At 46.2% G+C, this 23,324-nt stretch overlaps 1 protein-coding gene across 7 annotated transcripts in view; it reads left to right on the top strand.

Moving 5' to 3' along the window:
* Positions 1 to 23,324, top strand: part of SHOC1 (shortage in chiasmata 1) — a 642,525-nt gene that overhangs the window by 97,037 nt on the left and 522,164 nt on the right. For all 7 annotated transcript variants that reach the window (XM_063914688.1, XM_063914690.1, XM_063914693.1 and 4 more), the window contains exons 5-6: positions 9,039 to 9,190; positions 10,741 to 10,903. In XM_063914688.1, coding sequence (XP_063770758.1) covers positions 9,039 to 9,190; positions 10,741 to 10,903 — 315 coding nt within the window. The remainder of the gene's footprint in view (positions 1 to 9,038; positions 9,191 to 10,740; positions 10,904 to 23,324) is intronic.

Here is a 23,324-nt window from a genome sequence, read left to right as displayed (position 1 = left end):
TTATGGTCCCTGCATTTAATCCGCCATGGGCAGACCAACTGTCCACTCAGTTACAGCAATTGAACCAATCACTGACTAAACAGAAATCTCACCCTCGTCTGCCTAAGACCAAGGGGTCCTCTAAGCGGGCTATTACTTCCTCACAATCCACCAACGTCACAGACACCTCGTCTGATGAGGATGGCTTATATATTGACCCCACAGACACTGATACTGATACTTCTGATGGGGAATCTGTTTCACAGGTGGATGATCCTGACTTGTTGGAGGCTATCAGGTTAATTCTTCAAATTACTGATGATCCTGAGCCTGATATTGGTGGTCATTCCGATTTGTTCGCTAGCTGCATTTGTTCGCAGCGCATCGATAAGGCAAAAAAAAGGCACTTCTGCGCATGCATATGCGGCGCAATGCGCACGCACGGCGTACTTTTACAAGGAACGATGTAGTTTCACACAGGTTCTAGCGATGCTTTTCAGTCGCGCAGGCAGCCGCAGAGTGATTGACAGGAAGAGGGCATTTCTGGGTGTCAACTGACTGTTTTCAGGGAGTTTTCGGAAAAACGCAGGCGTGCCAGAGAAAACGCAGGCGTGGCTGGCCGAAAGCAGGGCGTGTTTGTGGCGTCAAATCAGGAACTGAATGGTTTGAAGTGATCGCAACGGTTTGAAGCTACTCTGAAACTGCACAAAATTGTTTTGTAGCCGCTCTGCGATCCTTTCATTTGCACTTCTGCTAAGCTAAAATACACTCCCAGTGGGCGGCGGCATAGCGTTTGCACGGCTGCTAAAAACTGCTAGCGAGTGATCAACTCTGAATGATCCCCATTGTCCCTAAGACAGTGGACAGCTTTAAACGTCAAAAAGTGGTTAAACAAGTTTTACCTCACTCTGACCATTTAGTTGACATACGTCAGGAATCCTGGGAAAATCCAGGTAAGAAATTCACGCTTTACGAGAAGATGCTAGCTTGCTATCCCCTCGTGGCGGAGCTAAGTACAAATTAGGAGACACCCCCGCCAGTGGATTCGCAGGTGGCGCGGCTGGTGGTATCCTCAGCTCTGCCTGTAACTACCGTCACGTCTCTGAAAGAACCGACGGATAGGCATGTGGAGGGTTGTTTAAAGGCGATTTACACCCTAGCGGGTGCTGCGCATCGGCCCGCCATTGCAGCGACTTGGGCTGCAGAGGCTATTGAAGCGTGGGCTCAGGAGTTGGAAGCTGAGCTGCCTTCCAACGTTTCTGATCATGCTAGAGAATGTCTATCGTATATTGTCACAGCTTCCCATTACATTAAGGAGGCGGCTTCTGATGCCGGTATTCTGGCGGCCAAGGCTTCTACAACGTCCGTTTTGGCTCGCCGGATTCTCTGTTTGCAGTCCTGGTCTGTGGATCTGGACTCTAAGAAAACCCTGGAGGTGCTCCCTTTTAAGGGAGACATTCTTTTCGGAGAAGACCTCAACAAGATTGTGGCTGACTTAGCCTCTGCTAAAACAGCTTGTCTACCTAGTACTGCTCCTTCGGTATCGAAGGCTAAGAGAACTTCCTTTCGCTCCTTTCGTCCTTCAGGGAAAGCAAAGGGTCAGGCGTACCCAAAACAGGCTCGCACTTCCAAACACACTAAGCCCAAACCTAAAAGGGCCTGGGCTGCCCGTCAGCCTGCTTCCAAAACTGACAAGCCTGCTGCATGACGGGACGGGCCTCCCTCTGGGGGATCCCAGGGTGGGGTGGCCGACTTCTAGGGTTTACCCAGGAATGGTTGGAGACCACTTCAGATTCCTGGGTACGGGAAGTCGTTACTCGAGGTTACGCCGTATCCTTCAAGAATCGTCCCCCTCATCGATTTTGCCTGACATCCCTTTGGATCACGTGAGGCAAAAACTCTTCATTCGGTGGTACAGTCCCTCCTGGACACAGGAGTGGTAGTACAGGTGCCTCTGGCTCAGAGAGGCAAGGGGTACTATTCACTGCTGTTCCTAGTTCCGAAACCGAAAGGGTCCTCTCGGCCCATTCTCAACCTCAAGTCCTTGAACAAATTTGTGAGGGTCTCCAAGTTTCGTATGGAAACTCTTCGCTCTATTGTTCTGGCCTTGGAACCTGGGGATTATATGGTCTCCTTGGACATACAAGATGCTTACCTGCATATTCACATTGCAATGTCGCATCAGCAGTACCTGAGGTTTGCGGTTGGCAACCTCCATTACCAATTTTGGGCATTACCTTTTGGTTTGACCATAGCTCCGCGAGTCTTCACTATGGTCATGGCGGTAATGACAGCTGTATTCCGCCGTCAAGGGGTCAGGATCATGCCGTATCCGGACAACTTGTTGATCCTGGCGAATTCCCCAGAAATTCTCCTACGCCATCTGGATCTGACTATCCGGTTTCTGAATGCCCACCGGTGGCTCATCAACTGAAAGAAATCTTCCCTGGTCCCTGCTCAGAGCATGGTGCACCTGGGGGGCATTGTTGGACACTCACAACCAGAGGTTGTTCTTGCCTCAGGCGAAGGTTCTGAAGCTTCAGAACAGGATTCGATGCTTCCTATCTCGTCCGCAAGTGTCGATACACTCGGCAATGCAAGTGCTAGGTCTCATGGTGTCGGCTTTCGACATGGTGGAGTACGCTCAATTCCATTCCCGCCCTCTGCAAAGACTGATTCTTGCCAAGTGGGACGGCCTGCCTCACCGGATCAGGTCGCAAATGATCTCCTTGTCTCTGGAGGTCCATCTGTCACTAAGCTGGTGGCTGCAGGACCATCGATTGAGCAGGGGTCGTCCCTTCTGGATCTCCAACTGGGTCCTTCTGACGACGGATGCCAGTCTGACAGGTTGGGGCGCGGTGTTGGAGCAACACTCCCTTCAGGGTCGGTGGACCAGGGAGGAGTCTCTCCTCCCAATAAACATTCTGGAACTGCGGGCGGTGTTCAACTCACTGAACTTGGCCCAGCATTTAATACAGAACAGACCTGTTCAAGTACAGTCGGACAACGCCACCACGGTAGCATACATCAATCATCAAGACGGCACTCGAAGCCGCATGGCAATGAGGGAAGTATCAAGGTTTCTTGCCAGCCATATCGTCAGTATTCATTCTGAGGGTCCTAAACTGGGAAGTGGACTTTCTCAGTCGTCAGGACGTACATGCCGGAGAGTGGAGCCTCCATCCAGTAGTGTTTCAACTCCTCGTGGACAAGTGGGGCCTTCCAGATGTGGACTTGATGGCGTCTCGACACAATCACAAGGTTCCGGTCTTCGGAGCAAGGACAAGGGATCCTCAAGCAGCGTTCCTGGACGCACTGGCAATTCCATGGAACTTTTGGCTGCCATACGTGTACCCTCCGGTGTCACTCCTGCTCAGAGTAATAAGGAAGTTCAAGCAAGAAGGAGGAATCCTACTTCTGATCGCCCCCACGTGGCCCAGACGGCATTGATTCTCAGATCTTCAGGGTCTCTCAATAGAGCGTCCCCTTCTACTTCCACAGCGCCTGGATCTCCTCGTTCAGAGCCCCTGTGTATATCAGGATTTGGCCTGGTTGGCTTTGACGGCGTGGCTCTTGAAGCTTCCGTCCTGAGGGACAAAGTATTTTCCGAGGTGGTCATTTAAACCATGTTGAAGGCCCGGAAACTGGCTTCTGCTCGGATTTATCATAGGGTCTGGAATTCTTACTTTGCTTGCTAACAATCATGACGCTTACAAGTTTAGTACGGCCAAACTTTTGGCCTTTCCACAACAGGGCCTGGACTTGGGCCTTCGTCTGGCCTCCATCAAGGTTCATATTTCTTCCTTGTCGGTTTGGTTCCAGAGAAAAATTGCGACTTTACCTGATGTTCATACGTTCACTCGGGGTGTGTTGCGGATTCAACCTCCTTATGTCCCGCCTGTGGCTCCTTGGGACTTGTCGTGGTTCTGGAGGCGTTGCAAGGGTCTCCGTTTGAGCCTCTTGAATCTGCAGACCTTAAGTGGCTTTCTCTTAAGGTATTGTTTCTGCTGACTATTGCCTCTGCTAGACGTGTGTCGGATGTGGGTGCCTTGTCTTGTAGGTCCCCATATCTGATTTTTCACCGTGACCGGGCGGTTCTTAGGACACGTCCCGGGTACTTACCTAAGGTGGTGTCTTCTTTCCACCTTAATCAGGAAGCCTTTGCCTCTCCTGGCTTGTCTTCCAAAGAGCGGTCTTTGGATGTGGTACGGGCTCTCCGTATCTATGTGAAGAGAACTGCATCCCTTCGGAAGTCTGATTCTCTGTTTGTACTGTTTTGTTTTCACAAACGTGGCTGGCCTGCTCACAAGCGGATGGATGGCCAGATGGATTTGAATGGTGATTCCACATGCTTATGTACAGGCTGGCCTTCCAGCTCCTGCTACCATCAAGGCCCATTCTACTCGGTCTGTTGGACCTTCTTGGGCGGCCCGCCGTGGTGCGACCCTTGAACAGTTGTGCAAGGCGGCTACGTGGTCCTCAGTGAACACGTTCATAAGGTTCTATGCCTTTGATACTTCCGCCTCCCAGGATGCTTCCTTTGGACGCCGGGTTCTTGTGCCCACTACAGTGCATCCCCTCCCATGAGGAACTGCTTTAGGACATCCCCAATGTCATTCCCTGTGGAGCCCAGTGTACTCCGCAGCAGAAAACGAGATTTATGGTAAAAACTTACCGTTGTTAAATCTCTTTCTGCGAGGTACACTGGGCTCCACAGGGCGCTCACCCTGACGCACTTAGCTTCTTTGGGTTGGTATGGCATTAGCCGCTGACACTTCTCTCATGTCGTGAGAGTGTGGTGTATGTGGCTACTACCGGTTGTCGTCTCTTTTACCTGCTACTGCATTGGACTGGTTAACAAAAACTGAGCTCCTGTGCACGTAGGCGGGGTTATAGAGGAGGTGGCGCTATGCATTCTGGGAACAGTCAAAGCTTTAAGCCTGTTGGTGCCTCGGATCAAGATCCTACTCTTCACCCCAATGTCAGTCCCTGTGGAGCCCAGTGTACCTCGCAGAAAGAGATTTAACAATGGTAAGTTCTTACCATAAATCTCGTTTTATATCTATGAGTCATACCCCTTTCAGACCCAGGAATCTGCCAGGTCTGGCACCAGGCAAATTTCTGGGTCTCAGCTCTGTGACCCTGGTCGGGAGCAGGCTTGGAGACCTGGGGCTTACTCCCGGGTTGTACCCTTTCCCATAAGCAGAAATTCCAGGTTGATACGGGCTGAATAACAATAAAGTAAAACAAACATCAAGATTTCCCATTTGCCATGTGAAAGTAATTGCTGATTTGAAAGGGAGAATGGAATAGTTTGACTGGCACTGTAAAAATCTTTATTATTTCTTGCACATTTGTCTATTTGGGACATTAGAAATGCTCACCCCACCCTCTCTCCTTTTTTTACAAGTAGCAGTAAATAAGATACTGATGTGTCCTTACTCCTAATGTTTATATGCCATACTGTGCGATAATCCTGACTATCTGAGAGAAGTAGCATACCATTTTTTTCATTTACATTTTGCGTGTTATTTGCATCACAGACAACGCCAAACACCACTCAAAGTATACTAAAAAAGGAATGAATTTTAAACACTTAAAGTCACAGACGCAGCACATCGGAACTTGGTGTGAGAAATGCTGCGGCCTCTGCGTTGTAACATTTTGTATACCGATTCAGACTCATTCGCACACAGATGTACAAATGTCACACTGAAGTACAAATTAAGGGGCTAATTCATTATGGATCACAATTGTGCTTTTTCGCAATTTGGTCGATTATCGAAAGACTGCGTATGTGCTGCATATGCAATGCACATGCGCCAGAGCTGAACTGCAAACTACTTGAAGACTCAGGGGGTAATTCTGAGTTGATCGCAGCAGCAAGTTTGTTAGCAATTGGGCAAAACCATGTGCACTGCAGGGTGGGCAGATATAACATGTGCAGAGAGAGTTAGGTTTGGGTGGGGTGTATTTAAACTGAAATCTAAATTGCATGTACAAATAAAGCAGCCAGTATATTTCTTTATAAAATTATTTACCCTGCACAGAAACAAAATAACCCACCCAAATCTAACTCTCTCTGCAGATGTTATATCTGACCCCCCCATAGAGCACATGGTTTCGCGCAATTGCTAACAAACTTGCTGCTGCGATCAACTCAGAATTAGGCCCATAGGGGGTAATTCTGAGTTGATTGCAGCAGGAACTTTGTTAGCAGTTGGGCAAAACCATGTGCACTGCAGGGAAGACAGATATAACATGTGCAGAGAGAGTTAGATTTGGGTGGGGTGTCTTCAATCTGCAATCTAAATTGCAGTTTAAAAATAAAGCAGGCAGTATTTACCCTGCACAGAAACAGTATAACCCGCCCAAATCTAACTCTCTCTGCACATGTTATATCTGCCCCCCCTGCAGTGCACATGGTTTTGCCCAACTGCTAAAAAAGTTCCTGCTGCGATCAACTCAGAATTACCCCCATAGTTCTTAAAGTAGCATACTCCTAAATAGATTTTTTACCCCAACGTGATTGTGCTCCATTAAATTCAGAGAAAGATTTTAACATCAGTATGAAAATACTCTTTTAAACCTCCAATTTGATTAGTAATATAATAGTGTGCTCCAAACATAAAGAAAATAAAGACATATAATTTTTTCTGCTGATATTTGCATACCAAGCAACACTAGTCCAGCACTTTAGATCACATCAGGATAAAGAAAGTCTTATATAATTTCTGCAAGTCTAATTATCGTATTACCCAGTTTTCAAACATATTTTATATGTAACTAGCTGGAGTACCCGGCGTTGCCCGGGATTTTAAGAATGTTTACAAAAATGTATTTAAATATTAATCACACAGTATAAATAACAATACGCTCGTATGTAAAATTTCACGATCTTCGCTTGTAAACTGTGGATTTGTATAAAAAGACAGAAGGACAGAAAGGCAGAAGCACAATTATTTGCTTATATATTTTAGATAAGTACCTAGATATATCCTCCTCCCCCAAACACTCCACAGTTTCTTATATAGCGCAGCACATTATGTATCTCCTGATATACTCTGTGCTGCTGGGGGACCGTGCTACTTCCACTATATAACTCTCAGTGTGTGGGCTCATGCTACATCCATTCCCTTCCTCACATCATGTCACTGGCCCTGTCACATGCAGCCCTGTCATCACTGACATATCATGCATGTCCTGATATAGTCTGTGCTGGTGGCCCACCCCTAGGGGTGCTAGTGGTGTGTTACCCCCACAGTGTTTGTTCCCAGAGTGTAAGTGATATGTGTCGCAAGTTTGGTGTAAATTGGTTCAGGCATTCCAGATTTATGCTGTCAGCTGAAAAACTCTGTGCTGCTGCCTCAACCTGAGGGGTGCTAGGGGTGTCTAACCCCCACAGAGTTTGTTTCCAGATTGTAAGTGAGATGTGTATCAATTTTGGTGTAAATTGCTCGAGCCCTTTCATAGTTTTACTGTCTCCAGAAATACACCCCTAGGGGTGCTAGGGTTGTCTAACCCCCACAAAGTTTGTTCCAAGATTGTACGTCAGATGTGTACCAAGTTTGGTGTAGATTGCTCCAGGCCTTCAACAATTTTGCTGACTACTGACATACTCTGCGCTGCTGTCCCACCCCTAGGGGTGTCTAACCCCCATTGTGTTTGTTTCCAGAGTGTAAGTTATATGTGTACCCAGTTTGTTGTAAATTGGACTAGCCATTCGGAAGTTATGCTGTCTCTTGAAATACTCTGTGCCGCTGTACCACTCCTAGGGGTGCTAGGGGTGTCTAACCCCCACAGAGTTTGTTCCCAGATTGTAAGTGAGATGTGTACCAAGTTTGCTGTAAATTGCTCCAGCCCTTTCATAGTTTTGCTGCCTCCTGAAATACTCAGTGCTGCTGTCCCACCCCTAGGAGTGCTAGGGGTGTCTAACCCCCACAGAGTTTGTTCCAAGATTGTAAGTTAGATGTGTACCAAGTTTGGTTTAAATAGCTCCAGGTCTTCCATAGTTTTGCTGTCTGCTGAAATACTCAGTGCTGCTGCCCCACCCCTAAGGGTGCTATGGGTATCTAACCCCCACAGAGTTCGTTCCAAGATTTTAAGTCAGATGCGTACCAAGTGTGGTGTAAATTTCTCCAGGCCTTCCACAGTTTTGCTGGCTGCTGACATACTCTGTGCTGCTGTCCCACCCCTAGGGGTGCTCGGGGTGTCCGACCCCCATAGTGTTTGTTTCCAGAGTGTACGTCATATGTGTACCAAGTTTGTTGTAAATTGCTGCAGGCATTCCAGAGTTCTGCGGTCTGCTGAAATACTCAGTGCTGCTGCCTCACCCTTAAGGGTCCTAGGTGTGTCTTCCTCCCACAGTGTTTGTTGACAGATTGTAAGGCATATGTGTACCAATTTTTGCGTACATTGCTCCAGCAATTCTGGAGTTATGCTGTCTCCTGATATACTATGTGCTGCTGTCTGTGCCACTAGGGGTTTTAGGGATTTCAAATTGTTTTAGTTGCCTCCGCCATGTTTTAATACGCTTGTATGTAAAATTTCACGATCTACGATCTTCACTTGTAAACTGTGGATTTGTATAGAAAGACAGAAGGACAGAATGACAGATTTTCATTTTTATATATTGGATATGTTTATTCTGTTATTTTGTATTTATGTATTATATTTTTTTGGGTAAACTTCTTTGGCAAACATTTTGTGGCTGTAACCCCATATTTTCATCTGGTACTGAGCTTGTTACACTTCCTCTCACCCAACAAGGGACAAATGTACTTAAAGTAAATTTTAATCGATTTCAAATCCATCTAAATCGAATTTGTGTTTTAGGGGCTGAATCATACATTTACTAACAGACATTTTTTATGTAGCTTTTTAAGTGTTAGAAAGTGTGCGATTTAACCCCTGAAACACAAAACGACCTATAGTAAATTTACCCCCTAGTGTTTGAAAGCTCTTCATTCCAATACATCAACCCAAATTAGGGTGATGAGCAACTGTCACAAATGGGTAGTTATGTTTAGGCAACCCTCATTGTGTTTTATATTTTATAGAAAAGAAGAACTAATTGACATTGTTCCAAGTTCAAATCCTTGTTCTCAGATAGATCTAGAAGAAGTGTCTTTGCTCACTGAAAGCTATGCAACTAAGCATTTTCACAGTCATGAAGATTGTTGGAAGTCCACCCTACCCACTAACATAGACGGTAATGTACATAAACCAGGTAGTTTTTCTAAGCAACATAAGAAGTAATTGCTCACAAAACTTTGTTACAGAAGAAATGTTCTTAAAGAACTTGTACTGTAACTGTGTAATCTGGGTGTTACATCATTCATATTTTGACTTAAATTATAATGATTACCTAAGATTTGCCTTTTTTTAATTCATATGAAATCATTGTTTGTGATTAACTTATTCTTTATTACAAAATGTTGACATCAATCTTTTTACAGCCATGGTATTCCTAATTTTAAACAATGGGAAAACTCATGTCAAATAATGATTCAGTATGATTCAGTAGCCCATTAAATATATACACAACTATAAGGGATCTACTAATATGAGACCCATAATCTAAAAAGACACTGGGCACAAGACAAATGGCACAGGACATACTGAAGTGCATCAAGATGGGCTATTTGGCACACAAAAGTGTATGAGGACACATCTTTACCGAGCAACACATAGGTGGTCATTCCGAGTTGTTCGCTCATTGCCGTTTTTCGCAACGGAGCGATTAGGTGGAAAATGCGCATGGTACGCAGCGCGCATGGGTTCACTAATTTAACTCAAAAATTTGGAGATTTGCACAAGTTCGAACAACGTTTTTTCATCGCTGGAGTGATCTCGTGTGATTGACAGGAAGTGGGTGTTTCTGGGCGGAAACTGGCCGTTTTCAGGGAGTGTACTAAAAAACGCAGGTGTGCCAGGTAAAAACGCAGGAGTGGCTGGAGAAACGGGGGAGTGGCTGGCCGAACGCAGGGCATGCTTGTGACGTCAAACCAGGAACTAAACGGAGCGAGGTGATCGCAATCTAGGAGTAGGTCTGGAGCTACTCGGAAACTGCAAGGAAGTATTTAGTAGCAGTTTTGCTAATCTTTCGTTCGCACTTCTGCTAAGCTAAGATACACTCCCAGAGGGCGGCGGCCTAGCGTGTGCAATGCTGCTTAAAGCAGCTAGCGAGCGAACAACTCGGAATCACCCCCATTGGGTCTGATTCAGGTCCCAACGCAAATGTCGCACATGCAGTACGTGTCCTGCATCATCGGATGCACTAAGGCTGCAGACGCCAAGAGATTGACAGTCTGCAGCCATTTGGGGGCGGGGAAGGGGCGGTGACAGCAACAGTTTCACAAAACGGAGATTTCCTGGCCTCTTGGAAAGAGCTGCAGTGGCCCCTTGTGTGACCTCATGGGTCACTCAGCTGGCTAATGGAGTTGTAAGTGATACGATGCTGCTTCCCCAGACACATCACTGGATTACACATATTGCAGACGAATCCTGCTGCATTACCATATGTAAGCATCGCTGCTGCTTCCAAGTAAGTAGCAGCAATACTCACTCCAACCACATATGAAACTTGGGTTGCATTATGATCTAACGTTACAGCTGACAAGCGTGGAAATTCCATAGATATGAGAATTACAATAGTAAGTAAACTGACACAATTCCATTTGTTACATTTGCACATGTGTAAATAGAATAGACAACATAAATCATCTCTGCTTTACAATGAATTTTTTCTATCCTTTTTAGATTATATCCTGCCAGAAGAAACTGTATTTCTAGATTATCTTGCACAGTTTCGGCTGCATTTACCTGGACTGGCAACTCTACTAAGCAGACTGAAAACATTTTCTGTACAAGATCCCCTCGTAGGCTTCAACAGGGTTCTTTCTGCCAAGGATACACTTTACAGGTATGCATATATCCATGTATTTTGAGATGAACATTTATTGTCCTTATTTATTGCAATACTAGAAGAAAATCAACACATATAAACTGCTACACTCACAACAAATGGCTCCACTTCTGTTACATATTATAGGAAGAGCAAACACATGACTTCATGTGATAGCTCAACAACCCTAAATAATGTATGTCAGACAAGTCCACATGACTCCAGTTATGTAATACTCAGATTAAACATCAATGTTTGTAAATTGTAAAGCATGAAATTAATCGCCCACAATTTGTTTTGGAACATGGGTGATATCCATATATTATCCTTAATTTGTATGGCACCACACGGGGTTCACAGTGCTTATAACATAATACATAAACAGAAGCAGTGCAAAGGAAAACAGAAAAAATAGAGCTATAGCATGAACTATTGCATTCAGGGTCGTCTCTAGAGAGGAGGGGACTCGTGTGCAGACTCCATGTTTGTGCCTCCTCCTCTCTCATAGCCGTCACCGCTGCTGCTAGCGCTCTGAGTGCCAGTCTACAGCGCATGTGCAGGACTCAGAAAAATGGGCACCGTGCCATTTTTTCGCTGTAGACTCTGGCACTGTGCCAGAGTCTCTAGTGCTCAGTTCGCTAGCAGTGGCGGTGACGGCTACAGGAGAGGATGGGGCCCACACACAGTCACCAATGGACTCTGGAAAGGTAAGTATAGGAGAAATGGGTGCAGTGTGTGCGGTGTGAGCCCCCCTGGATGGCACCGCACACACTGCACCCATTATAGATACACCACTGATTGCATTACAAGCTATGTAACCATTGTTGTAATACCTACAAAAGGTTTGGGTCATTATTGACTATGGAGAGGAGATGATGGAATAAGTGAGGGATGGTTTGGGCTTGGCCCCTTATCTCCAGTGAATGGCAATCTTCATGCTTCAGTATACCAAGACATTCTGGACAATGGTATGCTTCCAACCTTGTGTCAACAGTTTGGGGAAAGCCCTTTTCTATTCCATCATGACTGTGCACCAGTGCACAAAGCAAGGACTATAAAGACATGGTTTGATGAGTTCGGTGTGGAAGAACTTGACTGGCCCACACAGAGCCCTGTTCTAAACCCCACTGAGCACCTTTGAGATGAACTGGAACGGAGATTGCGAGCAAGGCCTATTCGTTCAACATCAGTGCCTGACCTCATAAAAGCTCTACAGAATGAATGAGCACAAATTCCCACAGAAACACTCCAAAATCTTGTGGAAAGTCTTCCAGGAAGTGTGGAAGCTGTTATAGCTGCAAAAGGGGGCCCAACTCCATATTAAAGTATGTGTATTTGAATACAATGTCATGGATGTCCCTGTTGGTGTAATGGTCAGGTGTCTAAATACTGTTGTCCATATAGTGTATTTTGCTATGTAGTACCAAAAGAAAAACTCTTAATTTTTTTTTAAATAAGACTGGAGAGGTAACCAAATCAAGGTGCAAAGAGATAGTGAAACTCTTCATAATTAACCATTATGCTATACAACCAATGCTGATCCTCCAAACATAACGCAATCTAAGAACTTTGTGTATTATAAAACAATTAATTTCAGTCATTGTGTGAGTGGAGATAAAAAAGCACTGTTCCCTACCCCCGCCCCCAACAAAGGGCATATATCCGTTAATTAAACCTTCTCTATGCTAACATGTTCAAAGAAGTAACCCAATACATGCATTTTATTGTCAACACAAGTTGAGTCTTGTTGGAAAAAGAGCGCTATATAAATAAAATTATTATTATAACTATTCCCACCAATATATTCCCACTAGTTATGTGGTGGTGGACAGGGCTGTGCTTCTGTTTGTCCTCATGTTATGATCGGCAGCCACTAGCATTGGTTTTGCCTATCACTTTGACCATAAAAAATTTGATTTGTCCCTGGACCACCAACTTGAGGCACACAGTTTGAGAACCACTGGAATAGACCCTTTCTATGAATGTTAGTTTTAGAAACCTTGATTGTTCTTCATACTTGGAATTATACAAAGTCTTAAAAATTTTAAATGCAGCACAGTATGGATCTGGATACATGACAACTATGTAATGGAATGTAACTCTTCACATTAACTTCTTTAAAATATGCACTAGTTTAAATAACATTAAAATCATTCACTGACAAAATGATATCCAAATAATAGATATTGTTATGATTCACTCTTGACGTTAATGCTAAACTAAAATCATTCACATTTAAACATTCCATATATTTTGACAATTCCTCCGTGCCATCCCATATAAATTTAATTATTAGGTTTACATTAGTTTTTTAATTAATCAAAACCTAATTTTTATATATGTGCCAACACCCATTTTCTCATAAAAAAAAAAACAATAATACACGGGGGCAATTTTTGTCCCAATGGCTGTGCCATGCTGTTGCAAATAATTTTATATTTAATAATTTTATTAAGCTACTTCAATCCACTGTCAAACAAAATTCTTGTCTGTTATGTAAATTTAGTTGGGGATCTTCCACTAACCTTTTATTAATGGATTGTAGACCGTTTTCACATGGTATCGATGTGTGTAATGGCTGAACATCTACAGCATGCATGTCCAAACTGCGGCCCTCCAGCTGTTGAGAAACTACACATCCCAGCATGCCCTGACACAGCTTTATCATTCTCTGACAGCAAAACTGTGTCAGGGCATGCTGTGATATGTAGTTTCACAACTGCTGGAGGGCCGCAGTTTGGACATGCCTGATCTACAGTCAACACTTTAAAATTCTCACATTTAAAAGAATCAACCGTAATAAATTTGAAGAATCTTTTTTTATAGATTTTAATATTTTTAAATAAGTTTGTAACATCAGAACTACATTTTGTGAAAGATTTTTCATAAATAAACAACTACCAAAAATCATTGGTTTGCCTGGAGTATATTTTAGATTATGAATTGTTAGAATGTGAAAAATAATTGGTATATTTAGTCCATGTAATCAAATTCCTATCTATTTTTGTTTTCTATAACAAAACATGCAGATCCTGTGGAATCACTATTAAGAATTTCTATGAATTCCCGTCTGTTAATATTCTTAATGATTCATATAAATAAGACTGGTCCTGTATCACCCAGCCACCCTTTATCTGCTGACCTGACTAGTGATGAGCGGGTTCGGTTCCTCGGAATCCGACCCGCCCGAACTTCACCTTTTTTTTACACGGGTCCGAGCGACTCGGATCCTCCCGCCTTGCTCGGTTAACCCGAGCGCGCCCGAACGTCATCATCCCGCTGTCGGATTCTCGCGAGACTCGGATTCTATATAAGGAGCCGCGCGTCGCCGCCATTTTCACACGTGCATTGAGATTGATAGGGAGAGGACGTGGCTGGCGTCCTCTCCGTAATAGAAAAGACTAAGAGTGACATTGTTATAATTGTGGGGAGGATTGGGGACGGGGAGCAGCTGTTAGGGAGTACAGTGCAGGGTTTTGATTATACCACCAGTGATTTTAATCCTTTGTTTCTCTGCCTGAAAAAAAACGCTCCACCATATCTGTGGCTGTGCTCACTCAGTGTGCTGCACTGCTGCATGATATATCTGTGCTGAGTGCACTGCTCTGCTCACACTGCCTAATTGTGGGGACTGGGGAGCAGTTATAGCAGGAGTACAGTGCACAGTTTTGCTGACAGGGACCACCAGTCCAGTATACGTTTGTCTGCCTGAAAAACACTGTGGTGTTTTTTTTTTCTTTCTTCATGCTAGTTTGTTTAGCAGTCTGCTGACAGTGTCCACCAGGTCCGTTATACAGTATATTATATATATAAGCACTAAGCAGCAGTACGGTAGGCCACGGCTGTACCTACCTCTGTGTCGTCAGTGCACTCGTCGTCCATAAGTATAAGTAATACTATACTATCCATCCATCTACATTGTATACCTGTGGTGTTTTTTTTTTTCTTTCTTCATACTAGTTTAGCAGTCTGCTGACAGTGTCCACCAGGTCCGTTATACAGTATATTATATATATAAGCACTAAGCAGCAGTACGGTAGGCCACGGCTGTACCTACCTCTGTTTCGTCAGTGCACTCGTCGTCCATAAGTATAAGTAATACTATACTATCCATCCATCTACATTGTATACCTGTGGTGTTTTTTTTTTCTTTCTTCATACTAGTTTAGCAGTCTGCTGACAGTGTCCACCAGGTCCGTTATACAGTATATTATATATATAAGCACTAAGCAGCAGTACGGTAGGCCATGGCTGTACCTACCTCTGTGTCGTCAGTGCACTCGTCGTCCATAAGTATAAGTAATACTATACTATCCATCCATCTACATTGTATACCTGTGGTGGCTTTTAGTTGTGCGCAAAATATGGAGAACAAAAATGTGGAGGTTAAAAAAATAGGGAAAGATCAAGATCCACTTCCACCTCGTGCTGAAGCTGCTGCCACTAGTCATGGCCGAGACGATGAAATGCCATCAACGTCGTCTGCCAAGGCCGATGCCCAATGTCATAGTACAGAGCATGTAAAATCCAAAACACAAAAGATCAGTAAAAAAATGACCCAACAATCAAAATTAAAAGCGTCTGAGGAGAAGCGTAAACTTGCCAATATGCCATTTACGACACGGAGTGGCAAGGAACGGCTGAGGCCCTGGCCTATGTTCATGGCTAGTGGTTCAGCTTCACATGAGGATGGAAGCACTCATCCTCTCGCTAGAAAAAAGAAAAGACTTGCGGCAAAAGCACAGCAAAGAACTGTGCGTTCTTCGAAATCCCAAAGGAGAGTCCAATTGTGTCGGTTGCGATGCCTGACCTTCCCAACACTGAACGGGAAGAGCTTGCGCCTTCCACCATTTGCACGCCCCCTGCAAGTGTTGAAAGGAGCACCCGCAGTCCAGTTCCTGATAGTGAAATTGAAGATGTCAGTGTTGAAGTACACCAGGATGAGGATATGGGTGTTGCTGGCGCTGGGGAGGAAATTGACAAGGAGGATTCTGATGGTGAGGTGGTTTGTTTAAGTCAGGCACCCGGGGAGACACCTGTTGTCCGTGGGAGGAATATGGCCATTGACATGCCTGGTGAAAATACCAAAAAAATCAGCTCTTCAGTGTGGAAGTATTTCAACAGAAATGCGGACAACAGGTGTCAAGCCGTGTGTTGCCTTTGTCAAGCTGTAATAAGTAGGGGTAAGGACGTTAACCACCTCGGAACATCCTCCCTTATACGTCACCTGCAGCGCATTCATAATAAGTCAGTGACAAGTTCAAAAACTTTGGGCGACAGCGGAAGCAGTCCACTGACCAGTAAATCCCTTCCTCTTGTAACCAAGCTCGCGCAAACCACACCACCAACTCCCTCAGTGTCAATTTCCTCCTTACCCAGGAAAGCCAATAGTCCTGCAGGCCATGTCACTGGCAAGTCTGACGAGTCCTCTCCTGCCTGGGATTCCTCCGATGCATCCTTGAGTGTAACGCCTACTGCTGCTGGCGCTGCTGTTGTTGCTGCTGGGAGTCGATCGTCATCCCAGAGGGGAAGTCGGAAGACCACTTGTACTACTTCCAGTAAGCAATTGACTGTCCAACAGTCCTTTGCGAGGAAGATGAAATATCACAGCAGTCATCCTGTTGCAAAGCGGATAACTGAGGCCTTGACAACTATGTTGGTGTTAGACGTGCGTCCGGTATCCGCCGTTAGTTCACAGGGAACTAGACAATTTCTTGAGGTAGTGTGCCCCCGTTACCAAATACCATCTAAGTTCCACTTCTCTAGGCAGGCGATACCGAGAATGTACACGGACGTCAGAAAAAGACTCACCAGTGTCCTAAAAAATGCAGTTGTACCCAATGTCCACTTAACCACGGACATGTGGACAAGTGGAGCAGGGCAGACTCAGGACTACATGACTGTGACAGCCCACTGGGTAGATGTATTGCCTCCCGCTGCAAGAACAGCAGCGGCGGCACCAGTAGCAGCATCTCGCAAACGCCAACTCGTTCCAAGGCAGGCTACGCTTTGTATCACCGCTTTCCAGAATACGCACACAGCTGAAAACCTCTTACGGCAACTGAGGAAGATCATCGCAGAATGGCTTACCCCAATTGGACTCTCCTGGGGATTTGTGGCATCGGACAACGCCAGCAATATTGTGCGTGCATTACATCTGGGCAAATTCCAGCACGTCCCATGTTTTGCACATACCTTGAATTTGGTGGTGCAGAATTATTTAAAAAACGACAGGGGCGTGCAAGAGATGCTGTCGGTGGCCAGAAGAATTGCGGGCCACTTTCAGCGTGCAGGCACCGCGTACAGAAGACTGGAGCACCACCAAAAAAACCTGAACCTGCCCTGCCATCATCTGAAGCAAGAGGTGGTAACGAGGTGGAATTCAACCCTCTATATGCTTCAGAGGATGGAGGAGCAGCAAAAGGCCATTCAAGCCTATACATCTGCCCACGATATAGGCAAAGGAGGTGGAATGCACCTGTCTCAAGCGCAGTGGAGAATGATTTCAACGTTGTGCAAGGTTCTGCTGCACTTTGAACTTGCCACACGTGAAGTCAGTTCAGACACTGCCAGCCTGAGTCAGGTCATTCCCCTCATCAGGCTTTTGCAGAAGAAGCTGGAGGCATAGAAGGAGGAGCTAAAACAGAGCGATTCCGCTAGGCATGTGGGACTTGTGGATGGAGCCCTTCATTCGCTTAACCAGGATTCACGTGTGATCAATCTGTTGAAATCAGAGCACTACATTTTGGCCACCGTGCTCGATCCTAGATTTAAAACCTACGTTGGATCTCTCTTTCCGGCAGACACAAGTCTGCAGGGGTTCAAAGAACTGCTGGTGAGAAAATTGTCAAGTCAAGCGGAACGCGACCTGTCAACATCTCCTCCTTCACATTCTCCCGCAACTGGGGGTGCGAGGAAAAGGCTACGAATTCCGAGCCCACCCGCTGGCGGTGATGCAGGGCAGTCTGGAGCGACTGCTGATGCTGACATCTGGTCCGGACTGAAGGACCTGCCAACGATTACTGACATGTCGTCTACTGTCACTGCATATGATTCTCTCACCATTGAAAGAATGGTGGAGGATTATATGAGTGACCGCATCCAAGTAGGCACGTCAGACAGTCCGTACGTATACTGGCAGGAAAAAGAGGCAATTTGGAGGCCCTTGCACAAACTGGCTTTATTCTACCTAAGTTGCCCTCCCTCCAGTGTGTACTCCGAAAGAGTGTTTAGTGCCGCCGCTCACCTTGTCAGCAATCGGCGAACGAGGTTACTACCAGAAAATGTGGAGAAGATGATGTTCATTAAAATGAATTATAATCAATTCCTCCATGGAGACATTCACCAGCAGCAATTGCCTCCAGAAAGTACGCGGGGATCTGAGATGGTGGATTCCAGTGGGGACGAATTAATAATCTGTGAGGAGGGGGATGTACACAGTGAAAGGGGTGATGAATCGGACGATGATGATGAGGTGGACATCTTGCCTCTGTAGAGCCAGTTTGTGCAAGGAGAGATTGCTTCTTTTTTGGTGGGGGCCCAAACCAACCAGTCATTTCAGTCACAGTCGTGTGGCAGACCCTGTCGCTGAAATGATGGGTTGGTTAAAGTGTGCATGTCCTGTTTATACAACATAAGGGTGGGTGGGAGGGCCCAAGGACAATTCCATCTTGCACATCTTTTTTCTTTCATTTTTCTTTGCATCATGTGCTGTTTGGGGAGTATTTTTTGGAAGGGCCATCCTGCCTGACACTGCAGTGCCACTCCTAGATGGGCCAGGTGTTTGTGTCGGCCACTAGGGTCGCTTAGCTTACTCACACAGCTACCTCATTGCGCCTCTTTTTTTTCTTCTTTGCGTCATGTGCTGTTTGGGGAGTATTTTTGGAAGGGCCATCCTGCGTGACACTGCAGTGCCACTCCTAGATGGGCCAGGTGTTTGTGTCGGCCACTAGGGTCGCTTAGCTTACTCACACAGCTACCTCATTGCGCCTCTTTTTTTCTTTGCGTCATGTGCTGTTTGGGGAGTATTTTTTGGAAGGGCCATCCTGCCTGACACTGCAGTGCCACTCCTAGATGGGCCAGGTGTTTGTGTCGGCCACTTGGGTCGCTTAGCTTAGCCATCCAGCGACCTCGGTGCAAATTTTAGGACTAAAAATAATATTGTGAGGTGTGAGGTGTTCAGAATAGAATGAAAATGAGTGTAAATTATGGTTATTGAGGTTAATAATACTATGGGATCAAAATGACCCCCAAATTCAATGATTTAAGCTGTTTTTTAGGGTTTTTTGGGAAAAAAAACACCCGAATCCAAAACACACCCGAATCCGACAAAAAAAATTCGGTGAGGTTTTGCCAAAACGCGTTCGAACCCAAAACACGGCCGCGGAACCGAATCCAAAACCAAAACACAAAACCCGAAAAATTTCCGGTGCACATCACTAGACCTGACAACTGGTGTGTCTTTAGTTAATGTTCACAAAGCTTTGTTTCTCTAAAGGGGGGTACTCACGGAGCGATCGCTGCTTAAAATCTAAGCAATCTGACTAGATTGCTTAGATTTTAAGCACGATCGCTCCGTGTGTAGCCCCCTCAGCGATAGCGATGCGCAGCCTCTCGCATCGCTATCGCTGCTGCTAGATTGGCTTGCATGCAGGCCAATCTAGCGGGTCGCTCACTTCACCCGCTGGGTGAAGTGAGCGGCCCCACCGTCTGCCCCCGCACGCTCAGAACAGATCGCGCTGTGCTGAGCGCCGGGAGAGATGTGTGCTGAGCGGTTCGCTCAGCACACATCTCTCTGACATCGGCCAGTGAGTACTGGCCTTAACATCCATAAGGGATACTGGGGTTTACTTAATACGATGAGTATAGATGGGGTCAACTTTAAATTTCTTCAACTGGGTGTGCTGGCTTCTCCCCTTTATGTCCCCTCCAACAGCCAGTTTAGAACAATGTGCCCTCTGGAGAGGATGCACACTCTGGAGCTCCAGAGGATTATTTCTTCAGTTTATTTTAAACTTTGTTATTTTCGGTATAGTTGGGAGGGGGGGGGGGGGGTTACCGGTCTCTTAGGGCGTCAGAGCCATTTCCCCGCTGCAGGACCACCGTCCTGAGAGGTTGTTGGTACCACAGGGCATTGTGCCTTGGCAAACGCAATCGCAGCACACCCCTAACATAGTCTGAACATGAGAAGAGTGGTGAGTACTAACTGGGGGCCCTGCTAGGGGGGGTCTCCCGGTTCTTGGGGCGGCGCAATTACAGGGGTGGCATATGGAACCCTCCCTGGGGGGAGCCGCTACAGCCCCCCATTTAACACTGGCAGCGGTGGTGAAAACTAGCATTTATGTGATGTTTTACACTAAATAGGAGACATTGCCAGTATAAATAACTACATAGCTCCGGCGCCATTACAAGGGGTGGAGCTTCCTCAGAGTGGGACCAGCAGCGTTTTGGCACCTTCCTCTGCTTACAGCTGCAGCAGCAAGGACACTCAGCTCCTCCAGACACTCAGGGATAATCAGGAAACTGGTACAGGGGTGTAAATAAGGGGGAGAGCCGCTATTGTACACGATTAGTGTCCTGATAAGGACAAGAACTCCGGTGTTTCACCGTGATATATATACGGCTTGCAGTCTCACTGAGCCTGACAAGCTTAGGTGTGCTGTTCCTCTCTCATTCTATGTCTCCTCCCCACATACAGTAATGCAGGCTTGCTATTGTAATACTTGTCTGTGTGTGTGAGTGTTGTCTACTGTAAACATGGTCAAACACCAATTATGCAGTGTATGTCACACCAGATTCTCTCCCTCTATGGCTGGTTCCCTATCATGTGTGGAGGCTGGGGGATAGGGTCAGGAGCCATCCTGGCTCGGTGCCATAAAAACTATGATGGCAGATATGTCATCCAAGCTCACTGCTAATAATCAGAAGACACAACAGCTGCAGCAGACTGTTGCAGACCAAGCTGCAATGGCAGATGTTAAACAAACCCCCCTCCCTAGTTCAGGGCCTCATAAACGTGGGCTGCCTGATTTACTCTCAGATTCTGAGGAAGAGGTACAGGAGGAGGGGAAGGAATTAGATCCTACTACAGAGGATTCAACTTCTGCCCAGGGTGTTGAGCCCCTCATACTAGCTATCAGGGATGTGTTAAAAATCTCTTTACAAGATGCTGCAGCACCGCAGTCGTTTTTCTTAGCACAGAAAAAACTCAGTGTCACTTTCCCTGATTCTCCGGAACTAGATGGCATGTTTAAGCAAGCCTGGAAAAATCCTGATAAAAAATATCAGGTGACAAAAAGGTTTTTGCACACTTTCCCATTTGCCCCAGAAGGTAGAAAAAATTGGGAAGAACCCCCAGCCGTGGACGTATCAGTCTCCCGCCTATCGAAAAATGTGGTACTGCCGGCTTTACTTTAAAGGACCCTGGGGATAGAAAAATAGAGACTACACTGAAGTCTATTTACACAGCGGCTGGCGTATCACAAAGACCTGTGTTTGCGGGTTGCTGGATGACACATGCCATTCATACATGGGCGACTCAAATTCAAGAGGGTCTTGGGGGGGATATGCCCCTGGTTACTACGGTGACCCTCATGAGACAGATCCAAGACACTGCACGCATCCTGTGTGATTTTCTCAAGGAAATAGGCGCTGTTATTGTTAGGACTACTGCCATGGCAGTGTCGGCACGCAGTCATGTGGCTGCGTCAGTGGATAGCGGACGCAGATTCCAAGCGCAGTGTGGAGTCTCTTCCCTTCTCAGGGGAGTGGATATTCGGGGTTGAGTTGGATACGTGGATTTCTAAGGTTACTGCGGGGAAATCTACGTTTCTCCCCTCTGGGGCGCCACCGGCTAGACGTTCCCACCCGGGGCCGTCTACCCAGTCCTTTTCGGACTACCAGTTTTAATTTAAGGCCAGAGGTGCCTCCAATGCAACGAGAGGCACCAGAGGTAAGACAAGAAAACCAGCAGCCTTAGGTAACAGGAACAGAGCACCAGTTCAGCTTCCACTAAGGCCTCAGCATGACGGTGCCCACCCACCCCGAGGGGATCTCGAAGTAAGAGCTCGACTGCGTCACTTCAGCCGCATCTGGGAAAGCTCCTGCCAGGATGCCTGGGTAAAGGACCTAATTTCTCAGGGCTACAAGCTGGAGTTCGACAGCGCGCCTCCCCAACAATTTTTCAAATCGAGCTTACCAGTTTTGGAGGATACACTATTTACGTTGCAACAGGCCATCCTAAAGTTGGTCCAGTCCCAAGTCATTGTTCCAGTAATACTACAACAACAGGGAAAGGGTTACGACTCCAACATGTTCGTGGTACCGAAACTGGACGGTTTGGTAAGGCCCATTCTGAATCTAAAATCCTTGAACCCTTACCTAAAGGTTTTCAAATTCAAGATGGAATCCTTGCAAGCCGTGATAGCGGGTCTGGAAGAACGGGAGTTCATGGTCTCGCTGGATATAAAGGACGCCTTTCTCCATATTCCAATTTGTCCGCCTCACCAGGCTTTCCTGCAGTTTGCCCTGGTGAACGATCACTACCAGTTCCAGGCGCTACCCTGTGCACAGCTCTGAGGATTTTCAGGAAGGTGATGGCGGAGGTGATGTTCCAGCTCCGGGTCCAGGGGTCAATATTGTCCCTTACTTGGACAATCACTTGATAAAAGCGAGATTCAGGGAGCTTTTATTGCACCATATAGAACACACTATTCAGCTTCTGTCACACCATGGGTGGATCCTCAATTTACATAAGTCCCACCTGGAGCCTACTCAGCTGCTCCTGTTCCTGGGAATGTTTCTGGATACGGTGGCTCAGAAGGTGTTAATCCCAGAGGACAAAGCAAGAACCCTCCAGGAGATGGCCCGAATGGTTCTACGGCCTACTCGGATATCCATCCATCTTTGCATAAGATTGTTGGGGAAAATGGTAGCCTCATATGAGGTGATCCAGTACAGAAGGTTCCATGCCAGAACATTTCAATTTGATCTCCTGAGCAAGTGGTCCGGCTCACATCTTCAGATGCACCGGATAATATGGCTGTCAGCTCAGGCCAGGATTTCCCTCCTGTGGTGGCTACATTCCTCAAACCTACTGGAAGTTCGAAGTTTCGGGATCCAGGATTGGATCCTCCTCACGACAGATGCGAGTCTGAGAGGATGGGGAGCTGTCACCAAGGGGCTCAGTTCTAGGGCAGGTAGTCAGCCCATGAAGCCCTGCTTCCAATCAACATTCTGGAACTTCAGGCGATCTACAATGGTCTGCTTCAGGCCTCTCCTCTGCTCAGGGATCATGCGATCCAGGTTCAGTCGGACAACGCCATGGCGGTGGCTTACATAAATCAACAAGGAGGGACAAAAAGCAGAACCTGCATGCGAGAAGTGTCAAAGATACTCCTCTGGGCAGAAAGAAATGCAAGAGCAATATCCGCAATCTTCA

Source organism: Pseudophryne corroboree, chromosome 1 (assembly GCF_028390025.1).
Source record: "Pseudophryne corroboree isolate aPseCor3 chromosome 1, aPseCor3.hap2, whole genome shotgun sequence".
NCBI lineage: Eukaryota > Metazoa > Chordata > Amphibia > Anura > Myobatrachidae > Pseudophryne > Pseudophryne corroboree.
The sequence above is the reverse complement of the archived record's forward strand: the minus strand, read 5'-3'. Positions and strand labels throughout refer to the sequence as shown.